The sequence below is a fragment of the Urocitellus parryii genome, chromosome 10 (assembly GCF_045843805.1).
Source record: "Urocitellus parryii isolate mUroPar1 chromosome 10, mUroPar1.hap1, whole genome shotgun sequence".
In the NCBI taxonomy this organism is placed as follows: domain Eukaryota; kingdom Metazoa; phylum Chordata; class Mammalia; order Rodentia; family Sciuridae; genus Urocitellus; species Urocitellus parryii.
Genome location: NC_135540.1, coordinates 90,201,998 through 90,224,223, shown reverse-complemented (window position 1 = coordinate 90,224,223; position 22,226 = coordinate 90,201,998). Strand labels below are relative to the sequence as shown.

The 22,226-nt window shown below is 36.2% G+C and overlaps 1 protein-coding gene across 2 annotated transcripts in view; it reads left to right on the top strand.

The window, feature by feature from the left end:
- The window catches only part of Slc4a4 (solute carrier family 4 member 4), a 319,583-nt gene that overhangs the window by 116,105 nt on the left and 181,252 nt on the right, over positions 1-22,226 (top strand). For both annotated transcript variants that reach the window (XM_026402584.2, XM_026402583.2), the window contains exon 4: positions 12,749-12,884. In XM_026402584.2, coding sequence (XP_026258369.2) covers positions 12,749-12,884 — 136 coding nt within the window. The remainder of the gene's footprint in view (positions 1-12,748; positions 12,885-22,226) is intronic.

The window sequence follows — 22,226 nt, the reverse complement described above, 5'->3', positions numbered from 1 at the left end:
CATTTACTTCATCCTCCATGAACAGAGGTTATCTCCAGATGACTGGAAGTGCTATATACAGTCTGTTAATATAAGTGATTAAGAAATGTTGGACAGAAAGATTATAGTGAAAACATACTGTGTGGAGGGGGTGAATTCTTTACTTTTGTTTGTATTACTTTGTGGAATATATGCATTGTGTGTATCACACTTTAGTAGGAATTTAAAATCCCTACCCAGCCCACATACCCACTCTTAATATGTTTTCCATCTGCTTTGTGTAGTTTAATGATATGGATAATTTAGGAGGGAGCTTATTTCTCTAACAAATTATATTTCTCTACACTGAAAAATGCTTCTAAAACTTAAGGGATCTCATTTTATTGTTTACTAAAATAAGTTTAGTAAATATCTATTCATAATTTGGGAAGGTAGCTTAAGGCAAGCCCGATATTAACTTGTCAGTGGCTGAACTATGGTATACATTTTGGTTTTCTGAATTCAAAGTCTTTTTTCTTTCTACTATGTTATGTTGCTTCTCTAAATAAAGTTAAAATTACAATGTTAAAAAAAATACTTGCTTGCTGGGCATGGTGGCACATACCTATAATCACAGTTACTCAGGAGACTAAGGCAGGAAGATGGCAAGTTTATAAGTTTGAGGCCAGCCTGGGCAATTCAGTGACTTAAAAAAATAAAATTGTTTGTTATATTAATTAGACTTGTCATTCGTATTGCTATTTTATAAGTCATGAAGTCAGGTTTTGTAAGTGGTCTTAGATTCTGGCCTGGTTTTGAGGTCTTTGCCAATAGCATGTGTTACTGGTTGATTTCTCTATATAATCTCTTGGGTATATAAGACAAGGTGTCTTAGTTTGTTTTGCACTACCAAAGCACAGATTGATAATGATTTATAATTTATGGTAAACAAAAATTTATTGGCTCACAATTCTGGAGGGTGGGAAGTCCGATATCAAGGTACTGACACTGTTGCCAGCTTTCTTGATATATCATGACATGGCTGAAGGCATCACATGACAGGAGTCAAAAAGAGGATGGAAGAGGGCAAGACAGGGTGAACCCACTCTTGCAATAAGAGCACTAGTTCATTCTTGAGGCAGAGCCCTCATGACATAAACACCTCTTGAAGGTCCCACCTCTCAATGCCATCACAATAGCAGTTAAGCATCAACTTAATTTTGGAGGGGACAAACCATTGAACCACACTATAAGGCAAATGAAGCCGTATTTTGTCTGAGAACAGTTAAGCTATAGATGTCAAGTAGGAAGTGTTATAAGACATGTTTCTCTCTCTCTCTCTCTCTCTCTCTCTCTCTCTCATATATATATATAATTTTGTTTTCTTTGCTGAGAATATCTTTAAACTTCACAGAAGTACAGGATCAATGCCACTAATTTTGGACCCTTGACTCAGAACAGATCCAAATAAGGCTGAAAAGAAGAAAAATATTGTAGAATCTTGTTGACATTTGTATATTGCATTCAGAATTCTATCAAAATCTTTATAGCAGTGCATCTTTGGGGAATGTTTGTTTTTTTTTTTTGTTTTATTTTTTCTTTCTAGAACAGTCTCTCATAGTGTTTTGTGATTACTCCATTGCCCATTCTCTCCTTTTAAAGAGATTATGTTTTGAATCACATTTCTCAATATTGCTATCCAGGAAAGATGGGTAGAATTTTTTGGCAATGTGGGCATGAAGTTCAAAAGATTCCTTAAGGCTTGGTGCCTTTATATTCTCATGCATTTTGAGAGCATCTGTAGGAAGGAGGATGTCTTCTTTTGCATGCACATGCAAAAAAGACATCTAATGGTAGCATTAGCACTGTGGTTGTGACACTAATATTGAAGCTATAAATTGAGCTACTTTGTATAGAAAATAGTCGCACTTGAGCGAGTCTGTAGAGTTTATTTTGGGAATCCTGAATATTTCTTAATGTTGATGAGAATTGAGTCTGATGTTAGAAACCTCGGGGTATAAATTGTGCTGATAATTGGTCTGAGTTGAACCTGGAAAAAATGCTGATGTGTTCACTCTTAAGCAGAGTGATTCATCATGTAAGCCTTATCATGGACAGCTCTGGCAGAGCAAAGAGAAGTGAAGTCGGGAAAGACAAATTAAAGGAACCATGGAAACGGTGGCTGTCTATGCATAAGGAACTTGGAGGTCTTTGAGGAGAAGGCTCCTGAGTGTCCAGATTCCTTGCCATTTTCATTACTGATTGGCTCTAGTTATATTTACGGGGAGCCACTCTACCTTTCCCTGTCACCTGAATGAAGCCCCCCCCCCCATCTCCATTATTCTGTACCCATGGGATCACTTTTAGGCTTTTGTGGCTTCTCAGTCCGTTAGCTTTCAGAACCATGGTCAGTCTGTTTCATGGCTCAGAACTGGCTATTCCAGTCCCCAGCGAGCCGTGGAGGCAAATGCTGTGGGCTTATGTTTGTGTTGGACATTTATTACAAAAGATAATTGAGATTCTGCAGTTTCAAATACTTCAGGGGGAGTGTCTGGCACTAATTTCACATGACTGTTTTCAATTTAGCAATTAAAAAAACCTTAATTGGTTTGTTTCCCTTATAAATATGAAATGAATGTTAATTTTAGAAAATTTAGAACTTACACAGAAGCAAAATGAGGAAATAAGAATCATCAATAATTCCTATCATCCAGGATAATAATTATTAACATTTGGTATGTATCCTTCTGGTGTTTTTCTGAATATATTATTTAAGTCATAAGTCTTTGGATGTAAGATATCCAATTATATGTTGAATAAACAAACAACAAAAAGAGAATGTACTGATTCATTAAAGGAAGAGTTTGGATATAGTTGGGTCTTTGGGAAAAGTAATTGATTTGAACAAAAGATTAGAGGAAGCTAAAAAAATGCATTCAGAAGTAATGATTATCCAGATACATAAGGCAGTGTGTCCCCTGTACTTTTACCAAGGCAGATGAGCCCTACTGGTATATGGGGTGAATGGAGGTATTGTGAGAATTCTTCTGCCTTTCTTGAGTCCTTACCTTTCTTTTCTTCTGGAATTCCCTGGCATGTGGCAAGTGTCAAATGACATAATTTAGAACTCTAGAAGGGACAGACCATACTCTGAGGTCTGTACTGACCCATTAAATGGCTGTTATCTGATGTCTAGATTTCCTTGGTTCCTGATTTGGTTTTCCCCACTGTGTTGTTTTGGCAGCTTGAATCTTGCCTCTCTGAGAACTTTGGGAGTTGACGTCCTTGGCAGGGTACCAAGTGCCATCCTTGTACCCTCTCAGGGTGGTTTTTTTTGCAGGTGGGGAACACTAACAGGGGCATCCTTTTGGGATCAAAGGAATGTCTATGTGTCAGCCATCCCATTTTTTTTCCCTCATAGCTGAATACTGTGCAAACCTGGATTATGTGAAATAGGAAAATGATATCATGGAAGGTAAAGTTCAGGAAAAAAATGCCAAAAATTATAATTTTTTTCATTAGTTAACTTAATTACTTGGTGTAGGTCACCACTGAGTCTGCTTGGAAACAAATGACTGATTTAAATTCTGCTTCTCTTTCCAGTAGAAATTCTTAAAATATCAAAATAACACTAATAATATAATTAAGATAATTATAATTAATATAATTGGAATAATTAATAAAAGAATTAGACCAAAAAAGCTGCATACCATTGATTTTTAATATGGTCACTGGAATTTCACAGGCCAGATTCATTTGATGGCTAAAATAATACTAACACCACGGCAGAGGTCTTAGTTTTAGTATTTTAACTCACTTTGTTGGCACAAATTATGAAGGAAGAAGACAGTGAGTGGGGAAATGTAAGGGCTACCACCATTTTGTTCTAAAGAATCCTGTGTATCTTATAGATGGATCTGAGTCATGACAACATTTTTGAAATGGTAAATCCTAGGTAAGTTATATCATCTACATTTTAAAAATAAAATACTAAGGTACAGATATTTCCTAAAAAAGCCTGAGTGAATTCATTGAACTTACTCTGCTCCTGAGTAAGATAGTTTGGTAGGATTCTTAAATCTAGGTTCCTAGTGCTGTTGATTTCTCTACGGCTGAATAATAATGTCACAGAATATTAAGGATAATTGTGGTAATTGACAGCTTTTCTTGAGTGGGAGTTTATTAATACATGGATTCCTACGTATATTTAAAATTATCCATTTTAATGAATGCTATTTAGCTGTTTCAGTTTCTTGGCTAATTTGAAACTGAAAAAGTAACCTTCTAATTTACCCCTCTAGAGCCCGCCAGCCTGTAAATTGATAATAATTTTCTGGATTGGTTGAGGTAAAGGTAGGTTAAGGCATAGGAAAAAAAATGTATGGATGACTTGTATAGATTATTCCAGAATTTGGATTCTATTTTAAAAAGGTTATTCAATGCAATTAACTTCATATTGCACATATTATGTGGAATTTAGCTGTACTCTAACCTATTAAAACTGAATCATAGAAGTGTATAGCAGCACTTTTTCTGGTTTCAAGTGGCAGAAAATTCAGCTCAGATTGTTTTAAAAGAAAATTACCACAAATGATTGAAAAGTAATTGTTAGGCATGGCTAGATCTAGGTTTTTAAATGATGGCACAGGAACCTCTTTCTTCCTTGGTTCTGAGTTCTTCCATGTTTACTTTACTCCCGGGCACCCGTTTCCTTTAGGGTTGCAAGATGGTCATCAGTACCTTGCAGTTTTCATTACCACATTAATGTCTCAGTGTAAAGCGAAGATTTATTTTCCAGTAGTTCCAGCCTAACTCTGACACTTAGTCACACCAACTAGCTTGGTTTAGGTAAAGTGCTCACTCAAAAACAAATTGCTGTGGTCAGGAGTTTTGATCATTGCGTGCATCTGGGTCACAGCGGGAGGATTCAGCCCAGTGCATGAACCCACAAGTCTAAGGAAGGTTCTCTAAAGGAAAATAGGATACATTTATCAGAAAAAAAGGTCAGGGTGCTAAGATGGCAAAACTAACAGGTATTGCTAAAACGGATGTTTTAGCATTTACAGGTTTATGAAGTTTCACTCATTTGGTTATTTCTCATTTCTTATAAGAGTGAAAATGAAGTTTGAGGATTTAATAGAACATTTAATTATATTTTTAAGAGTGCTACAGTGGTCTGATGATTAGATGAATTGTGGAAATTTTAACAACCATGATGTCTACCTATAAAATTTGTCTTAGGACGAAGGACCGAAATGAAATCTTAAAATGATAACTGTGTAAAGCAACTGGTAATAGCATATTGATCACTTTAATATTTTTTAGGCTTTTGTTTGAGAGCTGAGACTTCATAAGATTGTAGACTTTGCTAAAGAGAAAAATAAAAAATCCAGAAGCCCTCATTTAACCCACTGAAAATATATGTAGACTTGTCATGCTCAATATAAATTGTTTATTATGACCATCATTTCTATTAAAAATATATTTTTGGTAGCCTGCAGGGTGGCCACAGTGGGATGCTTCCCAGACTGAAAATAAAAGGGCACATTCACAAATTGCCTTTTGGTAGATAATGAACCAAATTGTTCAATTAATTTACTTTAGGACTATTTCATATGCCAGTGTGATTTCTGCCTCTTCTGAAATCTAATCCTTTTACTGTTTGTACTGTTCATATGGCAATCTGATCATGTTTTTCTTTTAATTAGTTTATTTATTTATTTATTTGTTTATTTTATGTGAGAGTGTGCTAGCTAAGAAACGGTATTGGAAATTAAACAGGTGGGCTTGTGGCCATATAATTTACCAGTTCTGTGATCCTTAGGGAAGTCTCTTACCCTCTTAAAACTCAGTTCTCTATTTGTAATCAAGGGTTGTGTAAAGTAAATGATGTAATAACAGTGTTTCTCACAAGGCCTCTGTAGTCATTCAAAATGTTAGTTATTGCATATTACCATTTTATTGATACCATGTTCCTTATTATGTATTATCTTCCCATCCATAAATTCCCTAGGACAGGAACTTTGTCATAAAAATATTTTGTGATCTTTCAACAAACACCATAGTATATTGCATACACTAAAAATTTAAGTCATCCTTTCAGATCCATCAGTTCCACAACCAAGTATTTAACCAGCCATGAAGACATTGGAAGGCCTACGATAAGTGTGTCTGTACTTACTTATAGACTGACTTTTTTCTGTGTCGTTGTTGCCCAAACAATGTCATATAAGAACTATTTTCATAGCATTTACATTCTATTAGAAATTTTTAATAACCTAGAGATGATTTAATGTACGCAAGAGGATATGTGTAGGAGATATGCAACACTAAGCCACTTTACATAATGGATTGAGAATCTGCAGAATTTAGTATCCATGGGTGGAGGGCCTGAAACCAATCCTCTGTGTGTGGACTCCAAGGGATGATTGTGATTGTATTAATTATGTTACAAAATGGCTGTGTGCCATTGCTAGACCTCAGAGTTTCCATTTTGTCAAACCATGTCATTTTCCAAGATGCTCTTAAAAAGAGCCAGAGAAAAGGGCACAGGAAGAACTCTTCTGAGGAACTAGGGCAAAATATGTATTGTTTATTCATTCATTCTCCTACTTATTTTTCCCACTCATTCTTCTTTGTATAACTTAACTGTACCCAAAGTAGGCACCAATAGTTGTTTAAATAAGTTTTTAACTAAATGAATGACTTAGAAAAAAGCATAACAGAGTATAGTAATATATAAAACACAAAGCAGGTGGATATCAACTCTCCTGATAGAGGTACAGATTAAGTGTTGTGGTCCCTCAGGATAGGGGGAGATAGCGTCTAGCAGAGGAAAGCATTTGCCCAAGGTTTTCATTCTCTTATTTGAGGCTTAGTCCACATTCAATGTCTATTTTATTTGGTCACATGACCACTAACGTGAAGAGGGATTAAAGGAAGGATAGGTTAAGAGCAGTTTTCAAAACTTTAATGTTTTCTGTTTTATAGTTATTAATGTGAGATTTATTTTGCAAATCATTTTTATATACTTGAAACTATCCAAGTTTTATTCAGCCACATCTAATTTCTTAGTTTAGCATTTAAAGTTATGTGATAGTTCTGTGTTGGTCTTGGAAGAGGGCACATAAAACGCAGCCCACCTTCTGGTTTGGTGTCTAGCTGGGAGGAAAATTACCTATAGAATGTTGGTAAGAATGAAGAGGCTGTGTGCCTGTAGAAGTCATTCAGACATGAAGTGTTTTTATGGCTGTAAGGTAGAGCCCCTTGCTGCTGTACATGGGATACTGAAAAAGATAGAATTCAAAACTGGGAAGTGGAGTTGGAGCCAGGAGAGAAAAGGGTATGCTCCTATTCTAAATAGGAAAGGTGAAACAAAAACAGAAAGTGAGCAGGTGTGCTCCTCTGTGAGTCACAAGACAGTTCTATCTGGGAGACAAGGTTGGGCGCAAAGATAGGGGCCGGCAACTGCGTGGACTCTTCTGCACTGGGGATGGTAGCGGGGTCTCTTCTGAGCTGCTTGATGGATAGTGGCTGTCCAGATGAACTCTGAGGCCAAGTCCAGGCTGAGTGGGAGTGAATGTGGTGATGTGTAAGAGATGTCTACTGTAGATGCTGGTGGTGGGGTGGCCGTGGCCAGCTCTCCTGCCTGCCTTCTTGTTTCAGTGGAATTTGGGAGTGCTGGGTCTCCTGCTAACCCCACACTTTGTCATCCTTCATGTGGACCCTGGTCAGAGATAACCACATTGATGTAGGAACGTGACGATTTGTCCATTTCATAAGTTGTACAATAGGAAGAAGGCAAGCACTATTCAAGCTACCCCGATAAGATGTGAAAAAGAAATGACTGTTTTAATCTCAGTGTTTCTACTTCAAAAACCAAAACATGTTCTCATCAGAGCACAGAATTCCAAAGAAAATCAAGGTAGATCAGAGGCATGGACTTCACTTTGATTTACTGGCTTTGCTGACCATAAAAAAAAAAAAAAAAGAGTAATTGGATTAATTTGGCAATTCGTCCCTCCCTGGGAATTTCTCTTTTTTTCTTCAGGTTCTCTTTTACAATGAGGTTAGTTTAGTTATTGCTAAGAATCAATGTATTCCTATTCAACATAGTTGACTTTCTGATATACTCCCCACCCAGGTATTACGTGAGGCTAAAGGGGTTCGTTATTTCCCCCTTGTTCTTTGTTGTCTGTTCCTGGGAATGTAGACACACCTGTGTGTTCTCATCCCTGAAGCCACTGAATTCACTGAAGTGAAACAGGCACCACTCCTGGCGTTTTTCTTTCCAGTCTTACACATTTTCAATATGCAGTGATTCTCAAGGCCAATATTTGTGAGAATTTTCTTTCTTAAACTACAACTGTAGCTGCTTCATCATCATCATCATCATCCCCTTTGGCAGATGGGAAATTTGAAACACAGAGAGATAAATTAGCATGTTTCAGGTCATACAGCTAATTAATAACAGTTAAGATTCAAACCTAGGCAGTCTGGCTTCAGAGTCTATACTCTTCTCTCTGCAATGCTGTCTCTTCTATTTAGTTCATTTCCCTACATAATCAAAGACTATGGGAAACAGTGAATTCCTGACATAACTCATGATCCATCAATTCTCTGGGTATCTTTGTGTTGAGTGATGTTAGCAGTCTTTGGGAAGGGTATTTGCGGGTGACAGGGACTCTCCTTCAGGTCGTTATTTGCAATACAATTGCTGTGGCCTCTTCAGAAATCTTAAGGGAGCAATTGAAGAAATTTACTAGAGTCATAAGTTAGTTTATGACACATGATTGTGAAATTTTACTTCCCAAAGGATTATTATACTCCTTGCTCAGGAGATAAGATAACATATAAGAAGTGTTAGAAATGGTACCTGATGGCACCTAATGATATCACCTGGGGTGATGTCACATTCTTTTTCCATTCCATTTTGCTGAAGCCACTTTGAATTGCTGTCAGGGAGAGTGATTGGTATTTTCCTGTATGGAGGATGCTGGTCCAGAGAGCAGTGCGCTGTGGAGCAGCCCCAGCAGGGATGTGTGCTGTTGGTGCAGGAACTTCTGCTGTTTAACCTGGAAAAAACATTTGTTCCCTGTTAGAGGGGGTGGACAGACCTATATCCCATCTTTAGGAATGTACAAAAAGTTGATTGTTCAACCCTGGACTTCACCCTAAGCTACTTCTCCCTTAGGGATCTTTGATGTTGAATGCTGATGAAAAGGTAATCGAATTTGTGATTGTCAGTTCCAGGACCACTATAAAGAAATGAAGTGACTAAATGGAGCAGCATGAACGTCTGTTCCTTAGGATTCCAAATTCCACTGGTCATTTCTTCATTTTCATGCCCTCCCTGATCACCTAAAATACTTATTCCAATTTCTTGATTGGAAAGGCATTGCAAATGTTTTCACGCAAAAGTCTTGGAACTTTAGATCCTTTTCTTCTTCCAAAGATTTTTAGAAATTTCAAAGCCAAGGGTTACAGAAATAAAATACACTTATTGTAACCAAATCAATATGTATTAAATTACCTTAATGTTCTGAAAACACTTATAGTGAGCAAATATATTCTCTTGGTTTGTATGCTAATTTATTGATTCATTTAGCAAATTAATTAATTGCTTATTGTTTATTTCCCCTACTTGCATGATAATATCAGGGATAATTTTTTCATGTTTTATCCTTTATCTTCAGAGCATGAAATAGAGACTACTTAGAGGATAGATTGGGCTCAATACACATTGTTGAGTGAATACATGGATGGATTGTAAAAACTTAGAACTTATAGAAAAGAAAACATTGAAGCTCTAGAAATAATCTATATAACATTTAAAATGTGCTTTAGTTTAAATATACCTGTATAGTTAAATAAGCCTGTGATTAAGGCAGTCCTTGCTTTATGCACTAGTGCAAGACTATAAAAAATGATCATGCAAGCCAAAATCAATACAAAGCAATCCTAATAATCCATGGGAAAAGTTACCATTGTTCCTTGACCTTTATAAAAATTTCAAAACATTAAAATCTCTCTTGATGTTGGCTATAATGGTACAGGGAAATGGAAAACAAAATGTTAAAACTGCTATTTACTTAGTACACAGTAATTTAAGACATTAGAAACATTGAGATTAAAACGGTCATTTCTTTTTTCACATCTTATCAGGGTAGCTTGAATAATGCTTGCCTTCTTCCTATTATACAACTTATGAAGTGGACCAAACAGGTGTTTTCCTTTATATGCCTAGACAGATTGTCACATTCTCTTTAGTTGGGATCAGCGTACAGCATTTATTCTTTACGCTTTCTGTGTCAAGCCGTGGTCTCTTGGGTTTCTCTAGTGTGAAGTTTTTTCCAGCATCATTCACTTCTTATATGACATTGTCATCTTTTTCATCATGGCCCTTTTTCTTATAGATGTTGATAATTTGCCTTCACAAAGTTCCTTATATTCAGAATCTCTTAAATGGCGACTGGCAACATTGTCAACATTCCATGGATGGCGATGTCTTCTGCAGCTCTCTTTGTGTTTGTTTCAGATTTCACTTCTTCTAACATCATCAGTTTCTTTGTTGGCCAGTTTTCTCTTTTGATGAGCCACATCATGTGTATTTACCACAGAAAGGCAAGAAGGCAACACAACTACACACTTGCTGTCTGTGTGAATTGAGTAACAAGCTTTTAGTGGCCAGTCACTGGCGGATTGAAAGAAGAGCTATGGGGCTAGGGTTGAAGCTCAGTGGAAGAGCACTTTCCTAGCATGTGTGAGGCACTGGGTTTGATTCTCAGCACAAATAAATAAAATAAAGGTCCATCAACAACTAAAAGATAATTTAAAAATATTACAAAAAAGAAGATCCATGATTGGTCACTGTTCAGCATGCACATTTGTTAATTAGGTAGTGATTTATGGACTGAAGAGCTAGCAGCAAAGGTTTTACTTTATGCAATTACAGTTACTATACTATGTTAACAGAAATTTGAACTGTGTTGTTAAAGGATTAAAATTATTTAACTAAACTGTGCTACCTGAAATACACATACATGATAGAACTGAGCAAAGTGAGGGTTGCCTCAATTTTGGACTTTGATTTATGGATATGTATTGTGCATTTTTTCTTTACTAGAATAGGGCCACTTTATGCCTATGATTATTTTTTTTCATTTGATTTTATATGGTATACATGTAAAAACCCTGCAATCTTGAATTCATGTTTTATGACTGCATGGTATTTTGCTGTGTATTTGTACCATGTTTAGTTAACCAATCCTTCTTTCTTTTTTTTCTCAATTATGAACAATACTGCAAAGATCACCACTGTAGCAAAAACCTTTGAAACAGTTAGCATTTATTTGAAATGAATGTATTTTTAGTGGAAGAATTCCTGGCTTATAAGATATACTTTTAATAATTTTTTTAGTTATAGATGGACACAATACCTTTATTTTATTTATTTATTATTATGTGCAGCTAGTGCCTCACATGTGCTAGGCAAGTGCTCTACCAATAAGCCACAATCCCAGCCACCAGGATATACTTTTAAAACATTTCCACATCCTTCCAAATTTCCCTTTAGAGATTTTTTCCCATTTAGGTTCCTACTAACAACGGACAATGGGAGATACTATTTCACAATTTCTAAACATTGGGCATTGTCATTCTTTCCTATTGTTATATTTCAATAGGTGAAACATATATACTTTAATAATTAGTTTTGATTACTAATTAGGTTGAATATTTTTCATGGATTTATTTGCAGTAAATAAATTTTGACCTTTCAACTTTTATTTTGTCCTGTATTTATGTAATTTTCAGATGGTGGGCATTTTCATGTTTTATTAGGTTGTTTGTATTGAAATCTAAATATAAATCTATTGATTTATATATTATATTCATGTGTGTGATATACATTAATTGTATCCGTATGTATATGTCATTGGATTATTATTATAAAAGTATACATGGGCCTTAGTTTTTAATGTGACCATCAATTTCCAAATGCTTTCATCCCTCTCTTTTTTAAAAAAGAGAAAATAACCTACAACCTGGGGGAAATTCTAGTTAAATTTTCATTACATGATTTCCAGGAGATGGGGTCAAAAGGAGCTAGTAGGGCATTCAATTATCTGCTTAAGTGTGTTGGAAAACTTTTTCTCTCTCAGGTGTACAATATTTTACTTGGACTTGTTTTTCAAGTGCATTGAAGTGTGACTAAATATTTTTGGGTACTGCCATTATGTAAAAAAGAGACCTCATCTTGTTAAATATTCCTTTACCAACTTTGCAGTTAGTCAGTTATGGTCAGCGAGGAGCCTGGGAGGGCCATGGGCTCAGACATTGGACAGAGGGAGGGTGGGTGGAAGGTGTGGGCCTAAGGAAAACCCAGGATTGGGGTGCTCTGTTGGCCCTCCCACAGCTACATGAAAATGTGATTGGTTCAAGATGATTTCCGTCTTATAATTTTGGATGGGTCATAAGTGAGGAAGGAGGAGAAGTCATGTGGTTGGGCCTCAGCACATCTGAGGGCGTAAGGTTCTTGGTTACAAACTACACAGACCTGGAGCGCAGTTCTTTTGGAGAACTGAGATACAGTTTGGACCAAAAGAAGAGAGACCAATTTTGAGTGCTTTTTGGCTTTAGGTTGGGGATAAGGGAGAGTCAGCAAGAAAGATGTCTACTGAAAATGTGGAAGGGAAGCCCAATGACCCTGGGGAGAGAGGAAGATCTTGGAGCTACACTTTCCTCCGGGTTGTCCAGCCAGTGTTTAACCACAGTATTTTCACTTCTGCAGTCTCTCCTGCCGCAGAACGCATCCGATTCATCTTGGGAGAGGAGGATGACAGCCCAGCGCCTCCCCAGCTCTTCACGGAACTGGATGAGCTGCTGGCCGTGGATGGGCAGGAGATGGAGTGGAAGGAGACAGCCAGGTGAGGCATGGCTGATCATATGCTGTACTAACTCAGGGAAACGAGTGTGGGGCATGATAGGTGAGCCTGCAGGTGCCTTCCTCTCACCTCCACACCCTGAATGGGCAATGAGGGTGGTGTTGCTGCTGCATTAAGGAGTGAACAACCCCTCTTTCTTCTTTTCTTCTACATTGACATGGTTGCAGGGCACCCTTCCTTTCACTGTTGAATCATAGGTTCATTGCCCTGTGCTGTTGTAAGTTTGACTTTTATAATGAATGAGAAGTTGATCTCAATTTATATTCCTACTTTATGGTAAAGTATTTTATAGATATAATAAACTCAGGCACCCAAAGATGATAGCCTACAGATGTGCAAATAACTCCAATTTATCTTGTGAGACCTTGTTTTATTCTCACTCCATGATAAGAGAGGCATTGTGAAGATGGTGATAGGAATTAGCAGAGTAGGATTTCAAGTAAAAACCTGTCATCTTCTGAACATCCAGCTAAAAGCAAGTAGAAGGTTTACTTCAATTTGGAGTTTAAAGACCTCAGTTTACTTTTATGCTCTGTTTACTGTTAGCTGAATGGTATTTAGTTTCTTTGGTTTTATGCCAGATTCAGTGGTTTATGCCTATAATCCCAGTGATTCAGGAGGCTGAGGTAGGAGGAGTGCAAGTTTGAGGCCAACCTCAGCAGCTTATTAAGACCCTGCCTCAAAATAAAAAATAAAAAGAACTGCATATATAACTCAAAAGAAAAAAAAAGAACTCTGGATTCATTATCAATAAAGAGTAGATAAAGTTCATTGGATTAGACAGAGCAATGAAGGGAAGGGAGGGGGTGTGAGAATAGAATAGTAGAATGAATCGGACATAACTTTCCTATGTTCAATTATGAATGTACAACCAGTATAACTTCACATCCTGTTCAACCACAAGAATGGGATCCTAACTGGAATAAGTTGAACTCCATATATGTGTAATATGTCAAAATACACTCGACTGTCATGTATATCTAAAAAGAACAATAAAAAGTGTAGATAATCATACCTATTATGTATGATATGTATTTATGTTATATAAAATGTGTAATATTGGGGCTGGGGTTGAGGCTCAGTGTTAGAGTGCCTGCCTCGCACATGTGAGGCACTGGGTTTGATCCTCAACACCACATAAAAATAAATAAATACATTTTTAAAATGTGTAACATATTATGTATAATTATATCATATTTTTATCTACACACACATATATATAGATATAGAAATGCTTTCTACATTATTAACCACTATAACAGATAGATAAACTTTCATGAATTTCATGATTTCTGAGCTTTCCTTTACAAATAAATTCAGTTACATATCCCAGAGTAAATCTTCTTTTGTGACATGAATAATTATGTGATATAAAGACTTTGATATTGGTCTCTCATTGTTTTGTAATACAGAGATACCAATTTGTTTCAGTTTTCTAAATAAAATAATGTTAAGCTATGTCTTTTATAGACAATAATTTATTCATATCAATTCAATTTACCCAGTGCTTTTTTGAGTGATTAGTATATATCCAAGCATTATTTTATGTTCTGGGAGTACAGTAGGGAGCAGAAGAAACACATACAGTGACCTCTGTACTTTATTGAAAAGTTTGAAGCAAGTTCAAAATGCTGTGTTACAATCTGAGGAATACCAATCAGTATCCTGGTTTTTAGTTAAAGAGAAATAAAGCTAAAAAAGGCAAAGGTCTCCTGTGGTAATTGATGGAATTGGGAGCTTCATCTGCTCTTCTATTCCAAATAGGCTACTCCAGAGTCAGAAAGAAGTTAATATTTTCATCATTATGATCAGTCAGAACAGATGAACTACAGAGAGCAAGCTCAATAGTCCCCCTTTTTCGACATCAGGGCTCTTTTAAGAGTTAAAGGAAGGACTTTTTTCTGAGGCATATCTTGAAAGTTTCACATATTATACCATTTACGATGAAGTCTTTGTCAATTTGATTGGGTTTTTATAGGTTAGGTACTCAGACTATGCTTTACAGATTTATGAATTTATTCTTATTTCCACAATTTTAAGTATTGCTGGATGTCTTCAGCCATTTGGTATTTTTAATACTGGAGAGGTTTTGTAAATTGATTCATTTGATAATGATTGAGAGGCTTTTATTATTCACCAAGAATTTTGAGGTAGCTTGGACTTACAGACAAACCTGCTTTTAAAAAGTTTAGTAGAACCCGTGAAGACTTTCTTGCTTTCCATAACTTAAACCATGGTCAGCAAAGAAAAAAGACATTAGGTTATTCCTTACCCTCACAGTAGCATTAAGACAAGGGATCCGATTTTCAAATATTTTATTTCCACTTAATGGGTAATTCTCCTTCTAATTGACATCTAGAGGGAGTGTGCTTGTTTAAACTCGTCTGTTTAATACTGAATTAATTTTTCTCTTTTATTTACAAAGCTTTGGTAGCACATCTGTATTTTACTCTAATGCTGTCAAAGATTTTTCCTTTTTGCTCTTTGGGACCTCTTGTGACACAGCAATTGTCTCTTATTTCCCTTTTTAAGAACCAATAACTTGTATACTAAAAATCTTTAAAATATAATTTTAATCCTTAAAGTGTCCTCCTAAAAGAAGTCTTCAAAGCAAAAACTTTTACTGGTGTCTCCATTTTATTCTCTTTTCTTTCTTTCTGTTAGGAAAGTATGGAGTGAAACTTGTATTAGTGCAACCTCAATTATGTGTTGTCAGGTCTTGGTCTAGCCTTGGCTTTGCTGTTCTCTGATTGTTTAATTGTGAACATATCACGGGGGTCTCCCTGAGTTTGTGTTTTCTGTTCTATCAAAGGATCATAATATTGGGTTGTAGCCTCTCTAACATAAGCATATTTTATTGCTCTAAAATTTTATTCAGATGTGTGTATTGTTGTAGTTAGCTGTGGCTGATTTGATTCTTATTTTTATCTTGAAATTTTGTAGTTATCATAGAGTGCAGGGATTATTGTCTGTTTTTTATTTCAGTCAAAAGTAGACTGTGCTTTATTTGACATTATCCTTAGTCCCAAAAGGGTGGAGAGGTCGAAGTTCATTGTGTAGGTAACCCAGTGTTGAATGAGATGGGCTTAATATTTCCCTTTAAGATCATTACAGATTAAAGTGATCTTGAATTATTTACTACCATCTTTGAAGACTTTTTTTTAAGCATCTTTGCCATCTTAGTGATGTAATCAGTTTCTCAGAGACTGTATTGCCTGTAGGAAGAGCACTGGGAGTATACTGTGTGTCAGGGAGAAGTTGTATAGAAATAAAAAGCACTCACACTCATTAATAGCCCACACTTTATAACTTCTCATATGTAGTATTTGCCACAATTACTATTAATTAAATTTTATCACTAATTTGTGTTTTTATTATTTTCATCTGTTTTCCCTCATGACACTAAAGCTGGCGACTACCATGGCTGTTCACTATGGTGTTCCCAGTGCCTTGCTGTTCTTGATTCATACTGGGTGGTAAATATTTATTGAATATGTGATAAGTTCATAACTGATTGCCTTAGAAATAACCACTTTGAATATAATGGATTTTTAGACATATTAATTGGCCAAAGTTGGAATTCTATTATAATTTCTCTCTTTCTGAATGATGAACGCTTGTGGAACAACAGCCCCAAGGTACCTAGCATATCACTGATAAAGCTCAGAAGAAGACCTTTGTTTAAAGTTTTAAACTACTTCATCAATGTGTGAATAGCACCTGCATTTTTATCTCTAAGCTAGACTTCTTTCCTTACTTAATTGGAATTAAATATAATTGGAACTATTGGGAGTCTCAAAATCCATGTTTCCAGATCTGCAGCTCCTACAGATTTCTCCACGTCAGTAAATGGTTTACTCTTCTAGTTGTGTCAGCCAGAATGTTGGTCTTTTTTTATGCCTGTCTTTCCCTTTACCTGCTATTTGATCAACTGGCAAATTCTGTTTCTCCCTTAAAGGTACTCAGATATTCAGATGTCTTACCACATTTCACCTTCAGTACTCCCATGACCTTGGCGCAGGCTACCATCTTGATTACTGTGAGTGGCTCCACCTAGTTGGTCTCTCTGCACCAGCCCTTACTTCCCTCATGAGCTATCCACCCTGGTCTCTTTGACCTTATCTCCTGTTTTCTTTCTCCTTATTCAGTCTGCTTGATCCCCACTGGCCTGTCAGGCTCTATTCTGTCAAGGACTTTGCCCTTGCTGTCCCCTCTTCCTGCCATGTACCACCGCAGTTACCTGCAGAATTCATTTCCCCTCCTTCAGGTCTTCATTCAAATATTATCTTCCCAGGGCTGCCCTATCTATAGTTGAAACTTTCCCTCAACACTTCCTAGCACTTGCTCATCATTACTTTAGTTTTTACCACTTGTCACCATTTGGTGTATTATATATATTGTTATTGTCCTTTCCCAATAGAACTAAAGTTCTGTGAGGGCAGTTGTTTTGTTTATCACTCTATTCCTAGTGCTAGGTACTACCTGGCACATACTTATGCTCAAGAAATATAGGTTAATAGAACGAATGAAAAGAGAAGTAGAACCTTGATCCTTAGTTTGCTGCTCCATCTAAATTCTCTGAAGGTTTGGAAATGATTATGCTTCCAGAAATGTTCAGATTTTAAGCAGTCTTTACTTCAGAATGTTTTTTTGTGGTAATTTGATTCTATTTGTGATGTCCATTTCCCAGACATGATAATTTCTTTTCCCCTATTAAAAGTTCTCCAACCTACCAGACTAATAAAAAAGCTTTTGCTTAGAAGGAATTCATTTTATATATGAAGATGTGACATGAATCTTTTTCTGATTTTAAAAATAATTTGAGAATTCTGTCCTGCAACAACCTCAGCTGATAGACATGTTTTGCGGGGAGAGGGCTGGGGTTCAAATTTCAGGCTTCATGAATGCTAAGAAGGTGCCCTACCATTGGGCTACACTCACAGGTGGTAGAATGTTGTATTCCAAGGAGAGCTAACCTTTCATACTTCTCCAGCTTAATGCAGTTTCTACAGAGTCTATACTCCACAGAACACAATTCCCCCCTACTTTTCCTTTTTAGGTTCTATACTTTTCAGTTGGTACTGATTTGATTTGACTGAGAATATTCTACATGGAGCCTCAGCATTTCTGTGGTTTGAATCCTACTTCAGGAATTTCAGGTTGGCCCTGTGCCTCAAACAATAAGGAGATTGTTTCCAGTAATAGGGGAGATGCCCTATTTAAGTCTTATAAGGTGCAGTAGTCATGTAGTACTATGAACAAGAGAAGTTTTTACTTATATGGAGTTTAAAGTAACAGTCAATTCTATCTGCCACCCATCTTTTCACATCCTGTCTCTGTTCTTCTTTTTCCTGTAAGTTAGAACTTTGAATTTTCAGCGACTCTTCCAAAACAGAGCCCAAGTTGAACACTGCACAAAGGATAGACTTATCAGACCCCACAAATGCATCTTATCAATGGAATGGCAAGGAATGTGACTCTTTTAAAAGAGTACTTCTGAATGTTTGCTCATTAGAAAAATGACATTCAGTGAGATAGCAGTGATTAAAATCGAATCATTTGGAAATGGTACAGAAGTCTTGCTTCTTGTTAAGAACCTAGGTATCAGCTAGTGGGTTCATGAAGCAAGTGGGTAAAAAGAATAATTTGTGGCCCAGATTTGGTGATGGCCCAACAACTGGAGGAAGGGACTCCCCCCCCCCCTCAAACTCTTTATTTCTTTGAGCTAGGAATATATCTGCAAATGTGATTATTGTTTTTTGGCTTTGCTTCAGTAAATTTTCAGATGGACAGTGTTGGAATTCACTACTGTTAAGTGAATATGTGTTAAAGATCACTTATCCAGCATAACTCAAACAGTACTGCCAAACCTGGGTAAAAAGAAAAGCCATCACAGTTTCAACAGATGGGAGCCAACAAAGGGAAAGGGTGTTGATGTTTCATGTCCAGTGGGACAGCACAAGGGAACACCTATTTGTGTTTCTGCTGATTGACCTGACTCACCTCTGGGAAACCTAATTTAAGGTCATGGCCATGACACATCAGAAGGTACACTGACCCTGTGGGTTTTGACATGGATCACTTTCTTTCCAATCGACACTTTCTCTCTCTTTTTGTACTGAATTACTCTGGGAAATTCCATTTGAGACCATTTTTTTTTCTGTAAGAAAAAGGCTTGAGAATTCTAATCAGAATGTAATTATATGTAGTTACATCTAGATAATTATATGCAATAATTTTTACAGTCCATCTAGAAACTTAAGAATTCTCCTTAAAATCATAATTTATCCCAGGTATGTACTAGCATTGACTTCTTTTATATGTAATGAGGCATTTATTAATTAGCAAGAAATTTAGTATCATTTCAATAGTTTTATGTAGTTGGGTTATATTCTAGTGCAAAGGTCGTGTCTATTTTCCACTGTAAAACTGGAAGGTTTTTAAGTTAGAGGTCTTGTCTTTTCTTAATTATATTTAATCATATGATTGGAAAATTGCAAAATCCAGTGATTCCCAGTGGACCTTCTGTTTCTTCAACAAACGAGTGAAATGTTGTTTGGTTGGCAGTCACTCAAAGTGTGGTAAACTGCAAAGTACTTTATCATTATTCTTCTAAGACCTTGGAATAAATAAACTTCACCTAATAAACTCCCCTCCAAGGGTACAACGGTTTTGTAATTGCAAGCATTTAAAAAGCCAACTTTTGAAATTAATTTTCCTGTAATATGTCAAGTACTGAAACAAGAGGAAAAGTCAGAAACTTATTCCAAATATATGGTTACTCATAGTCATTATGAAGGGTACATAGTGGCTTTTAGTACACTCTACAATAAAAACGTCTGTTTTTTTAAAAAAAACATAATTGCATGGTTATAAAGCACCTTTACAGATTCATTGGCACTCAGGCTGAACTTTGGTCTTTTGCCTTAGCCTTCTTTTTAATGGCTTCTGATTTGAATTGAGTAGTGTTCAGTTTTTTTTTTTTCCCCACAAGTTTGTCCTTGGTATGTGAGGTAGATAGATATAGCGCATGCAGTTTCCAGAATGAAACTATCTGCAAACAATCTGTTTATATGGGCACACCATTCTTTTGTGCTTAAATGAATATGTTGAATTTCATAGGCCTTATCCCAGGGTTCCGTTATGCTGTTAGCTGTGCTATAATATGACATCATCACAGCTCTCAATATTTACTGAAGGCAAAGTGAAGTAGTTGCTGAGCTGAGATAATACTTATCCCTTAGGAATGTAGATTTTAAGCAAAGGCTAGTTTTAAGACTTTATGTTTCCATTCCTTTATGGTTAAATCTTGACCTAAAGGGCTAGTATAATCCAGGAGGGTGAGTAATGCTATTTTGTAAGTCCAACTTAGTTGGGATTTACGATTTCTAATTTTTAAAATGTACTTTTAAAATGTCTTCAAATTCATATTTTAAGTCCAATCAGGTTCCTTACACTGTTAACGATGGAGAGGAATGCATAAGAGGCAGCCACAAAGGAATCCAGTGATTTTGCTTCTCTTTTTTAAACAAAAATTTTATTAAATTTATTTGTTTGGGCAGTTGAGGATTGGCTTAGCCTTTTTGGGCTGCAGTAATATAATATCATAAATTGGGTAGCTTATAGATAACAGAAATGTATTTCTCACAGTTCTGAAGGCTGGGAAGTCCAAGATCAAGGCCACAGCAGCAGTAGTGTCTGAGGGGTGATACTTTCTCATGTAAAGTGCCTTTTTAGCTGTATCCTCACATAGTAGAAGAGGCTATCTGTCTACTTGGGACTCTCTCTATAAGGGCACTAATCCCAATCACAAGGACTCCACCCTTCTGATCAAAGTACTTCCAAAGTACTTCCTAATACTATCACCTTGGGTAAGATTTCAACATATGAATGTCAGGGAACTTAAACATTTATACCATAGCAAGGGTAATGGCAGAAAAGAACCACTGTCAAATACTGGACATCAGTGATGCATAGTTTTCTTTTAAGGAACAGGTTTAGCAGTACAGGTTGATGGAAATTAATAGAAAGGAGACACTCATTTAGTAAGGATATTAGGGTAATGAGGACATATAAGATATTTCATTTAAAATAATTTCTAGTTGATTCTTGTCATTCATCTTGGGCTTGAATCTACCACCAAAGAATCTACCTGTCATTTAATAGGAATATACTTAGAAATAGAAAATGAGGAGTCACTACACTCTCTATAAATTATATAACTCTATGTAACCCTGACTTGATTTCATATACCATGAAATCTTCTGTCTACTGGAGCCCGAACTTGGGCAATAAATTATAAACTCAGATGTAAATACAGTTCCCACAACCATTACCAAAAAACATGGTTAAAGAATTTATGAACAAGTTGGAAAAAATGTTATACCTAAAATTAACCAATGTATCATATTGCATAAAATGATTATTCTTGAAATAACCCTGATTACCTAATTACCTCTTATTGTTTTGGTTACACCCATAGAATTCTATAAGTGTGTGATGTAAAACTGTCATTTTTTTCTTCTCCTAGCCCCTTCTATTTCTCTGGCTCTCATTCAAACCAAAATGAAGAAGTGCTAATTCAATCACAGATGTGCATATACGCACACCCACATGCATGCAAGAGTATTAGGACTCACTGATTCTTTACTGGAGTGTGAGTCAACCACTCTTGTAGAAATAAACTAGGTTTCGTTCTGAATTTCTTTGGTGTTGTTGTTGACCTTTTAAATCTTGGGGAAAACATTTAAAAATCTCCACTGCTTACCTTTTTTTGGGTGTGGGATATAAGGGGAAAAAGCAGGGGTCTTAGAATTGAGTGAGATTGGGATGGGGTTACCACTGACAAAGGAATTGCCTGGCTCTTTGGGCTTCGTGACAGGAGCATGGAGGGAGAGTCTTTGAATATCGCAGAATACTTCTGAATCATATTTGTGTTAGTCTTGATTAAATTCTAAATATTATCTGGCTTTGTGGTTGATCACTTGATCTATTTTCACTCGGTTTCTCATGTGTGTTTCCCTTTCCTTTGGGGTTGGTAAGAGTTCTATAAATAATACTTTATATAGAGTTTCCTCTGATCTCTGCCCTTTGTTCTCATCTTTGGTGAGTTAGGTGAGTGTTTAGCTTTTTCTAGGAAAACATTTTTTCAATCATTAAACCTTTGGGTGAAAAATGTAGAAAAAACAATTTTTAACTCCCTCTTTCTTTTATCCAGTATCTTTCAGAATGTTTGAATAAAACAAAGCAGTGTGTTCATTTGGATGGTGATGTATAGCAATCAAAGATGCTTTTCTGTTTCCTTTAACAGTGTAGGACAGTCCA